The sequence below is a fragment of the Pleurodeles waltl genome, chromosome 3_1, assembly GCF_031143425.1.
Source record: "Pleurodeles waltl isolate 20211129_DDA chromosome 3_1, aPleWal1.hap1.20221129, whole genome shotgun sequence".
Lineage (NCBI taxonomy): Eukaryota > Metazoa > Chordata > Amphibia > Caudata > Salamandridae > Pleurodeles > Pleurodeles waltl.
This window is the reverse complement of record NC_090440.1, coordinates 1,127,911,647-1,127,922,511: the sequence shown is the minus strand read 5'-3', so window position 1 is coordinate 1,127,922,511 and position 10,865 is coordinate 1,127,911,647. Positions and strand designations below refer to the sequence as shown.

Sequence of the window (10,865 nt, the reverse complement as noted above, 5' to 3'; positions counted from 1 at the left end):
GAATGGCCAAATGGCCAGTTCTGCCGTGGTTGCAATCCATCCACACTTAAAGCTAGACTAAATCACCTAGACCGAAATAATGTGCTGAGCTTCTCGTCATCGTCGTTGCACATCGCACAAAGGGGTTTATGAATAAAGCTCTAAAATATGGAGAGGAAAGGCTGTGGATAGGAAAATTTGATTCTGTGATTTTATGATGTCCTATGGGGACGTTTATCTGGGTTCTAATCCCGGCTCCATTCGTTGTGTGACGTAGAGCGCATCACTCCATTTCGTACTTCTAAATCTGGAAAGGTTTAGCTAGTGGTACAAAACATGGAGATATTTCCTTTTTGGACATGACTTTTAGGCTGCGGGGTTTTCCCACAGAAGGTAAAAACTCCTGCCAGCACTGAAGAGCATCTGCACATGAGCGGTCCCTGCTGCTGCTGCTCCCATCCGAGGGCTGGGAGGGGCCCTGCCATGCCGCCCCCTTGCTGCACACTGCTGCTCCACGCCTGCTCCCCTCGCAGACCTGGAGAAGTGCCTCGCTCAGCCGTGCTCAGGACAATGCTGCGTGCTACCTCTGAGCCCAGGCACGGTAACCCGACCCCTTCTTAACGGGTTCGATCACACGGCCGGGGTGTGGTGGGGTCTGCTGTCGGGGGACTCCAGCAAGCCCCCCCTTGCCTGGATGTGGAAGGTATGCTGACAGCCTGGGAAGTTGGAGCTGCCGCATGCTTGCTTCACTTAGGGATGGATGTCTGACGCCTAGCAGAGTCCACCCGTCTCTGGAGACACGGAAAGAGCTGAGCTGCTCATCCACCCGGGACGAAAGCCGGACCCAGAACCTCAAAATGCCGACGGCCAAGGCCCTTCTCCTAGGTAAGGGACGTATCGTCTATCGTCCATAGTGGGACATTCCAGGTGACCAGTTAGAAAATAATTTCGTCAAATGCTAGGTTTGGGTACCTACTTTGAATCCCGGTGTCCCCGTTCGAATAAATGGTATGATCCTGGGGAAATCACTTTACACCTCTGTATGTCAGGTTCGAGTTATATGCCACAAACTGGGAGCGCTAAGAGGCTAATGAATCTCCCAGATGTGCGCTATATCAGACTATTCATTTGTTTGTATTTGCTGCACATTACGAGACGGATACAAGCCTTTCTGACGTTTTTAAACTTCATATTTGAACCCCAAACTTACCAATAAAAACTAATTAGTAACACGAGGACCTAGTTATGCTATGAAACTGGATTCAACGGGAAAGTCCGTCGTAGTTACGGAATTGCCTAGTATTGCTCTATTGTGTAGAGTACAACTACTAATTTAACAAAGCAAACTGGTATATTCTACTATAAAATGGCACTAAAAGAGAAGAGACATCACTATTGAGTTTGCCTTTTATGTTTCTTGCTGGGATATCAATTTGTTTGACAAACAAAAAATCTAGCAGCAGACGCTGTCAATTCTTGCCTAGTTTGTATAGCGTACAAAGCGCTTTGAAGCTGCTTCTAAGAAGAATGCAAGCGCTACATAAAAAAAACGACATTCATTAATTATTCTCGGACGCCGCGGGCTTCTTTTAAGAAAGTCTGGGTTTCTAAACTGTACTTAAAAAAAATACATTTTTGTGAAAGTAGCTTGAGTAAAAATTCCACCGGTGAACATTCGGAGAATATCCTAAACGAGGAGCCTGGATATTATTCTGTTTGGGACACATCACACATTGTTATTTTCTCATTTAAAAAAAAAAAGCCAAAGTACATTGTATCCGGGAAAGAGGTAAAATTCCTTTTCAGGTTCCGAAAACAGGCGCGCGTTTGTCTCCAGCCGTGGCAGAGCTGGGAGATTTGAACCAGATGTGCTGAGCAGCGAGCGGTGGGGGTGTGCAGCAGGGGCTAACGGGAAAGAGACGGAGCGGGGGGCACGGGTGGGGCGTCCCGCAGAGAGAAAGGGAGTGGAGAAGCGGTGGGGGGTAGAGAAAGCAAGTAAAGCGGTGGGAGGAAAAATAAATAAGGCGACAGGAAAGGGGGGGGCGGGGCAGGGGAGAGTGAAATGGACGGGAAAAAAGAGGAGAAAATGGAAAGTGAGCTGAGGGAAACAGTGAGTGTAGGGAACTGAGGAAGGGGAAGGCTGGCGCGAGCGTGTGTTGAAATGGAGGAGAGCGAGGCAGGGGCTGAAGCCAACTTTAATGGAAAGTAAGTTTGAAAGGGTCAAGTGAGAGGTTTGGATGAACCTACAAACTCCAAGGTCCAACTATCGGCTATGAATGTACGGTCTACGCTCGTCATGGGGTGCATATTCGCTATACAAAGACATCACTATATACACTACCATACCATAACATTGCGTAGCGTTCCAAACCATAGTATAGCATAGCATGGCATAACATAACCGCCGGAAGGACGTTATCTATCTACGTGTACCGTAAAATCTATTCGTGTATGTAGAGAGCGAGACGAGGAGGGCAGAGGTGAGAAGAGAGAGGGAAAGAGCAAGAGAGTACGAGAGACAAGGGAGAGATGGGGTGTGAAAGAAAGAATGAGTGAGACATATCTACCGAACAAAGGAGAAATGGACAAAGAGAGAGAGGAGAGATGGAGCAAGCGAAGGAAAGGAGAGCGAAGCAGAGGCAAGAGAGAGAGAACATAGAGAGCGAAGCAGAGGAGCAAGGAGGGGTGAGGAAGGAGCTAATTGGACTAAAGTGCAAGAAGAGGATGGACGAAATGGGTAACATAATCCAGAAAATCTGTGGAATGTCGAGTGAGCGAGCGAGTCGAGGGGAACCAAAAACAACACGTTCAGAAAGGGAATAATACTTAAGAGGGAGTGGGGGGTTACTGGCAATTTAAGGTTTCACTGCACGGATCTTCTGGGCACATATAGATATTGTCTCAGTAAGCACGGGTCGTTGAGTTGTGAGCTTCAAAGCTCTAGAAAAGCTGTGACCAATGCCGTCTAGGCCAACGCCTGTGTCTCCGGGGTTATATGACATGTCTGTCGAATGTAAACCACCGCAAACATTTAGGACATTCTTAAATAAACACTGGAAGTACAGAATACTGATAAAAATTACAGCTCAGCAGTTGCAGATGGGTTTTCTGAACTCAGTTGCACACTAGCGGCCTCGATATCGGCCCAAGGATGCCCAACAGAAAAAAAAATCACAAAGTAAGCTTTATTTGTAAATGAAAAGAAATTAAGCCAATACAAGAACCTTATCCACATCTGTTTAATGGACTAATACTGGCATTTGTATTCAGTAGATACCATTTGAAACTTTTTAACTGAAGTAATCTCCCTATCAGTTCACTCGGTGTCATATAACCGCATTTCTTCATCTGAATGTAGTGGAACCCATTTGTAACTAGTCATATGGAGTGGACTCCGTGGCAGTTTGTTTGATGTACATTTGCAAGCAACTGCACCAAGGAGAAATCATTTGCAACTGGTCATCTGGACTTTTCTCTCGGGCTGGCTAACAAGTATTATATTACCAAATGGGTCTAGGAGTGAATATTTAAAACTGGTCAACTGGAAAATTCAACATATTGATTCAATGGATGTTCAGGAACTCTTATACCAGCAATTGGATCTAGGAAAACCCGTTTGTGAATGGTCTGCTAGAGTGCTCGCAGGTCTTTGGCTGTCCAGTAACACTTTGTCATCAACAGTATCCACTTGAAAACATTTGTAACTGGTCAACTGGAATTTTCACTGAAATGAGTGGAAAGCGTTCCATTTCTCCAGCACCTTGACACTCAATATGAAATATTAATCAGGCGCAAAAGAGGTTCGCCTTATTTATTCATCAAGCCACAAGAATAAAGCACAACAACCGTGCTACAGTCCGCCTTTCTATAACGCCCCACCCCCGCCTCATGACCACGCAAGCCTTTCTGGGATGAAGGAGGGCTTTAAACGTGGCTCTTGATGCTAGGCCTGTAACACTGCGGGATTCCAAGCCAGGGACTGTGCCGGCAGGATGTGAGCACTGAGGTAGCCTCATTATGGAATGGAGGTGGAGGGGGGAGCACGCTGGCCCCCTGGGAGAATCCCGGGCCAGGAATCAAAGGCTCTTCATTTTCTATAGTGTAGCCAAGAAACTCGGGTCTAATTAAGGAATGGGCCTGTTACCGGAGAGAGCTGTCGGAGGGACATATCTTTAAATGGCCAATCCATAACCGCACCGTGCCGATGAATGTATATCAACGCGGGGGCTAATGCAGCAGAAAGGAATTACCATAATTGATACTCTCAAAGAATATGCTCTAATTAATGAACACAGGCAGCATTTTTATTGTTCTGCACTCAATTGATTTAATCAAAATCTACCGGTGCGTGTGCATGTGTGGAGGAATGCGGAGGATTGGAGGAAGTAAGTGTGTGAATGCGTGGTGTGCTGATTGCACAACATAGTGGGCGCGTGCTTCGTTGTATGTGGTATGAGTATGTGCTTGTATGAATGGCTGTGTGTCTGCCTGTGTGCTTGTCATGTGTTTGGCTAGAAGTAAGGTGTGTGAATGGTATTTTGTTTGTGTATTTGTAGGGGCGTGCAGTTGGTGTCTTTGAGAACAGCATGCGCATTTGATATGTACACTTGAACGTGGACAGTGTATTGTGTTTTTATGTCTGTGTTAGGGTGGTGTGGGCTATATGTATGCTTGTAGAAGTGTGTGATTTTTTTGTAGTTGATACTGAGGTGTGGATGAAAGGTGGATGTATGCGTTTAAGGGCTTGAGTGTGTTGCTATGTTGCATAATCTGGGTATTTGTGTGTGTACGTGTTGTGTTTATTTTCTGAGATGCGGTGTGTGTATCTGGGATTAATAACTGTGGTGCAATCGTTTGTTAGGAGCATGTAGGTTCGAGTGGTGTGGTGTATTGTGAGAGATGCATGACGTACGTATGTGTTTCTGCTTAACTCTGTTTATACAGGAGTGGGTTTTCGGGTGTGGCCATTAGTGTTTAATTTGTGCTTGTGGTTTCCGGTGCAGGGCACTGGCACTTATTTTTGAGGGCCATCGCTTATTTTTCTGCCTCAAGCATTTACTGCGAGCAAAGACACATATAGTAAAGACAGAGGAAGAGAAAAACGAAAAAGTGTCACAATGGGAAAAGGCAGGAAGCTGCAAGAGTGAGCTGAAGGGGCAGAGAGTTGATTAAATGGATTAAAGAGGCCCAAGATGACTTTATGATTACCCTGCCTCAGTATTCTGTACTCACACATTTAATTGTAACAGTCGCGTGTTTAGGAGGAGGGCTTTGGGCACCAGCATGTTTTTATTTACAAGTTAAACACTAGTGGCCCCATAGATGTTTGGTTGGGGTCCTACAACAAAAATGTCATGAAGAAGAAACATTGGGCTCATTAAGCTACAGCAATAAGGAAGCTGGGAGTAGGTTCCTTTTTCTGAACAGACTGCCTTAGCAAAGTTAAGCTGTACCATTCAAGAAGAGTTTTGAAAATAGTTGTCAGGGGATGGTGTTTGCCTGTACATTGAGAATAAAAAAATTATATGCTACAACATTTACACAATACATACTTTTGACAACTTTTTTAGTTGCATCTTTAAGAACGCCTATGCGAGCTCATGTCTTTACCTTTAGAGTAAAAAAACCCATAAATCCATCAAAATGTTATCCTGACTGTAAAGTGAAACAAATAAATGCACAAGGGTAATTAGTAAGTTGCACCATGACTTTATTACGGACTGAGGCATCCAAATAGCTAACACTTACTATACAAAAAGCCATCAATCAGCACTTAAATCTCATCATATCAGCAAAGTAAATACACCAAAGAACAAAGTGTAGCTCTATTGCATCCCAGCTAGACGGCTACTTGAGGCCCATCAACAAAACCTAACGGGAACTCAAATGGGGCAGTGTAAACATCCTTGAAACGCAATGACCTCGATTGACATCCCTTCCACCCAATGGCAAAGTATGACAAACACATGAATCCCAATTCCCGAAGAAGCTGACTCACAGCCCACTCACTCACTGTGCTTCTTTTTTATTTTTTTATTTTTAACAAATAGTTAACATGAGGTTTATACAGATACAGCCAGACCTAAAATGGCACTTGGTGCGCTTAGAAAACTCATTTTAAAGTCATTTTTCTCGAACAGCAGATATAGTTTTCACCAATTCACAAAAATGCCTGCCTAAGCACCAGACTGCAAGGGGTCGTGAAATGCGATGGACGTTGGTTTATCCAATGTCAGGGTAAATCTCGAGAAATATATGACATGCAGATGAATATTCAAATCTACCTGGTTGTGAACATGCTTAAAAGATGGTTTCCTTTTAGTTGTGGTGTGGATTGTCAGGCAACTGTATGTCTGTAGGTTTAATACAGAGTTGGGGTTTTAACGTCAACAATCAATAGATACATGTAATTGCATACATAATATTTCAAGTGCAAGCAAACTGGAAATGCTGCATCCCGGATTAGGCTTCATCATTTTACTGATGAAATTGCACATGGCACAGCATACACCGTATCACATATCACATCATTAATGAGATCCGTAATCACATCATAGATGCTCTCAGAACAGTAGGCGGTATGGGGCCTGATTTCATAGTCCATTAGAGTTTTGAGAATTCATTTTCTGCTGCTTATGGAAATCATAACATGCGCGCACAAGTGCCCTTGTGACTTCCTACCATGCATGACATGAGACTTATATTAACAAGGGAGACCCACCATCTTTTATAGAGTGAGAAAAATGAATCTGTAATCTATGAAAATATAAACACTGATATTAAGCAATGGTGACTGCTTTAAAATAAGCCACTTGTATACTCAGATATGACGTATTTCCTCTAAAATAAGCAATTTAATGTTCGTTATTGTATCCTTTATGATGGTACCAAAACAAGCGGTGTTTTTTTTTTAACCAGAATTGGTGCTAATAGAGCCACATATAGATAAAAATACAAATCCTGATATTTCCCAAAACATCTAAGTGAGATACGTTTCCGTTGCCCAAAAGCAGAAGCTACTGTAGGCCTAGGAAAGCTGAACCAGGTCAGACTCGGACTATGGGGTGAGTGGAGGTGACAAATCCTCTAGTTCAGTGCTAGATGTGTAAAACGTATGTGCACAGGCCTAGGGCCTTAGAGGCCCACTGCAGGCACAGCCCGGCACTGGGGTTGTTTAATACTAAGACTGCCTATTATAGATTCCACCTCACGCTTCATTCTGCCACCACCGTGCCCTACTGTCTTGATCCCATTCTTTGAGGTTTGTTACAGTTTTTCAATTTTTCTCTTCCTTCTCCTTTCTCCATTTTCTGCCTTACTTTATCTTTTTGGATCAAAAGTTGATGATAAAAAAATGAGTTATGGTAGCCTTTGCCAACCACCTGCCACCATCGGTAACCATTTAGCACTACTCAAACCTTTTTATGGCTGAAACTCATGATTCGAGCCCTACATCTGACTTCCAAACTTTGAATGTACCAAAACATGCTCTTTTGTTGCACACAATGGAGGTTAGGCCGGTTTAGAGTTTGAACCACCTGAAGCTACCTCAAAAACAATCCGGTTGCAATTCAGGTTGTTACCATGTAATACATTCACGTACATTTTTAAAGGAGACAGTTCAACCTATAACTGGCTAAAGTAGGGGAGTCTGTGGAATCTCTCAACGGGTGGAAAGATATTTTGCAGTCTTGTAGAAGCAATAAAATGATTTGTTCCATAAGTACACATTTTCATAGAAAACAAATGGTTTCCCATAGTTGTAATATATTTAGGGTAGCACCAAGTTTTTAAAAACACATAGCCTTATTAAAACACTTGTAAGCCATTGAAAGTAATACATAAACAACTGTAATCCTGCCTGTGATAGCTTTATATACAAATGTACTATTACTAAGGGTCTTCTTATAGTGCATTAGCAATACAAGGAGCCTCTCTATCTGGTGACCCTAAATAGCGTCTGAAGAAGTGACTTGAAAAGGTGTTCACGTTACAAAGGGTTTTGCAATATCTAACTAGGAATCTTTTGCCTAATAAAGACTGCTTGGATGGAAAAATAATATCAAACTTCAGATTTATTCATTTATATTTTTATTGGAGACGTTTAATCAATTCCTTACCTGCCGCCCTATGGCCACTTCACACCACTCTGGAAAGAAATAAGGTAAAAAAAAAGTGTAAGTATTGGTGGGCGAGGGGGGGGGGAGGGTTGAAAGGAGCAGACCACAGTAGGATAGGGTGAATGTTAACAGGATGAAATTATGTAGAGGGCAGATCTCACAGAATCGATGTTCAGTCTTGCCTGCGATAGGCATAAGAAGAAGAAATACGTAAGGTATCTCAAAAAGGAAGGTTTTAAGGTAAATTAGGAACTGGGTGTAATGTGCTTGGTTTATTTAGGCAAGATTTAGTTTGCTTCAGAGAAGTGCAACTAAGAATTATAAAAATCGCCCTCCCTATTTGATCCTTTGGGCTGGTAGTGAACGAGCTGTGGGGCATTGGCTTATCATAAGATTCTTGACTGTCTGTAAGGTGAGGATTGATGTTGAAGATAGTTGGTTCTTGTTCTGTGTAGATGTAAATTGAAGTTTGGGAAACGGGAGGAAGTTGCACTTTGTAAGGAAAGCAAAGGGGTAGAACAATACTGGAGGGCAAGTCAGTGGTGGCATCTAAATGTGGTTTTCAGCATAATTTTACCCTTCCATGGAAGCCAATGGGCATAATTGTGCACTTCACAAATATAATCTTTTTAACAACATCTAAAAATCGATCTGATGGTGGAATTGAGAACCATCTGAAGCTTGTGCAGGAATGTGTTAAGCAGGCCTCCGTATAAAGCTTTGGCATTGTCAAGGTGAGAGCTAACCCCTCCTCTGACTATGAAGGCCCTTTGATGAGAGAGCAGTATGTAATATTTTTTTTTTCAAAGTGATTAGTTGGAAGAAGCAGGTACAACCTGGGAGAGCAACAATCAACAAAAAATTACTCTGTTACAGAACAGTGCCATGCTGTATGACATGGACTTCAAGGTCACACTTCACCCTCAAGAAGATATATGGGGGCATATTTATACTCCGTTTGCGCCGAATTTGCGTTGTTTTTTTTCGACGCAAAACTAACTCCATATTTATACTTTGGCGTTAGACGCGTCTAGCGCCAAAGTTCATGGAGTTAGCGTCATTTTTTGGCGTGAACACCTTCCTTGCGTTAATGATATGCAAGGTAGGCGTTCCCGTCTTAAAAAATGACTCCGATGCATATGCGTCGTATTTATACTCCCGGGCAAAAATGACGCCCGGGAGTGGGCGGGACTAAAAAACCCGCATTTGCGCCGGATTTTAGCGCCTGGGTCAGGGCAGGCGTTAAGGGACCTGTGGGCTCAGAATGAGCCCAGAGGTGCCCTCCCAAGCACCCAGGGACACCCCCTGCCACCCTTGCCCACCCCAGGAGGACACCCAAGGATGGAGGGACCCATCCCAGGGAAGAAAAGGTAAGTTGTGGTAAGTATTTTTTTTAATTTTTTTTTGTGGCATAGGGGGGCCTGATTTGTGCCCCCCTACATGCCACTATGCCCAATGACCATGCCCAGGGGACTTAAGTCCCCTGGGCATGGCCATTGGGCAAGGGGGCATGACTCCTGTCTTTGCTAAGACAGGAGTCATGTTAATGGCGTCTGGGCGCCAAAAAAAAATGGCGTAAATCGGGTTAAGACGATTTTTTTGCCTCAGCCTGACTTGCCCCATTTTTGGACACCCAAACGCCATTTTTCCCTACGCCGGCGCTTACTGGTGTACGAGTTTTTTTTTTACGCACACCAGGCAGCGCAGGTCGGCTAACGCCGGCTAACACCATTCAATAAATACGGCGCCCGCAAGGCGCTTCAGAATGGCGTTAGCCGGCGCAAATTTTTTTGGCGCAAAACTGCGTTAGCGCAGTTTTGCGTCAAAAAGTATAAATATGGCCCATGATCTTTCTTCTATGCATTTTGCTTGTTTTAACTTAAGTAGGAGCCTGCTATTGAATGCCTCATTTTGACAAGTTAGGCCTTGCACAGGAATGATAAGTACACTCTGAATGGGAATGTGTAGTGTCCCTGAGGTTTAACAATGTATGCGTTTTTTCACAATTAAATGTTCTTAATTGCCACAAGTTTATTGATGAATGAAGGTCCCCAGTGGCGAGTTACCATGGTATTGACAAAGTGAGGAAGATGATATTCTGTTAGTAACAAAATATTAAGTAGAAATTGCATTACTGAAGCAAACAATGGAATATAACTCAGAAATATCTTCATACTTTATAATGGAAGCACTTGAGTGATCATTTTAGTGACTCTAAAATGGAGAAATGAATTGAATTGATTGTATGGTTTGGTTATGGGCTTTACAAGGCAAAATAAATATTTCATCCCAAGATCCTAAATTATTGAAAAGTACATGAGAATGGTGGCCGTGGGGAGCTCTACACGGAGAGTAGTTATCTGCTGCATCTTAACACACAGGACGATCCATCAAGGAAATCTGCATAGATCCATTGAGGAAATCCGTAAAGAAACGCTATTACCCACTAAAAATCTAGTCAGTGCTTAGAGGCATAGTTAGAAGTGTAAATGTATCTAATGTGCTTAGTACAGTCAGATTGCTTCGGTTCTATTTCAATCATTGATAAAAAAACGGTTCATCAGTGATATTCTCATCTAGCCATACAACAATTTACGTAGACAGTCAATACTTTCAGTAATATGAATCCTCACCTTATGTGGATTACAAATACACCAACAACGCTACGCTTAGCACCACAGGACGGGATTATATGGTTGACATACTGAAGGAAATAACTGATATGATGCTTTGAGTTTAGTATTGTTGAGTGCTTGAAATTATAGA

At 43.0% G+C, this 10,865-nt stretch overlaps 1 protein-coding gene across 1 annotated transcript in view; it reads left to right on the top strand.

The window, feature by feature from the left end:
- Window positions 1-508: 508 nt before the first annotated feature.
- Window positions 509-10,865, top strand: part of CLMP (CXADR like membrane protein) — a 316,469-nt gene continuing 306,112 nt past the window's right edge. The window contains exon 1 of the mRNA XM_069224427.1: window positions 509-864. Coding sequence (XP_069080528.1) covers window positions 717-864 — 148 coding nt within the window. The 5' untranslated portion in view covers window positions 509-716. The remainder of the gene's footprint in view (window positions 865-10,865) is intronic.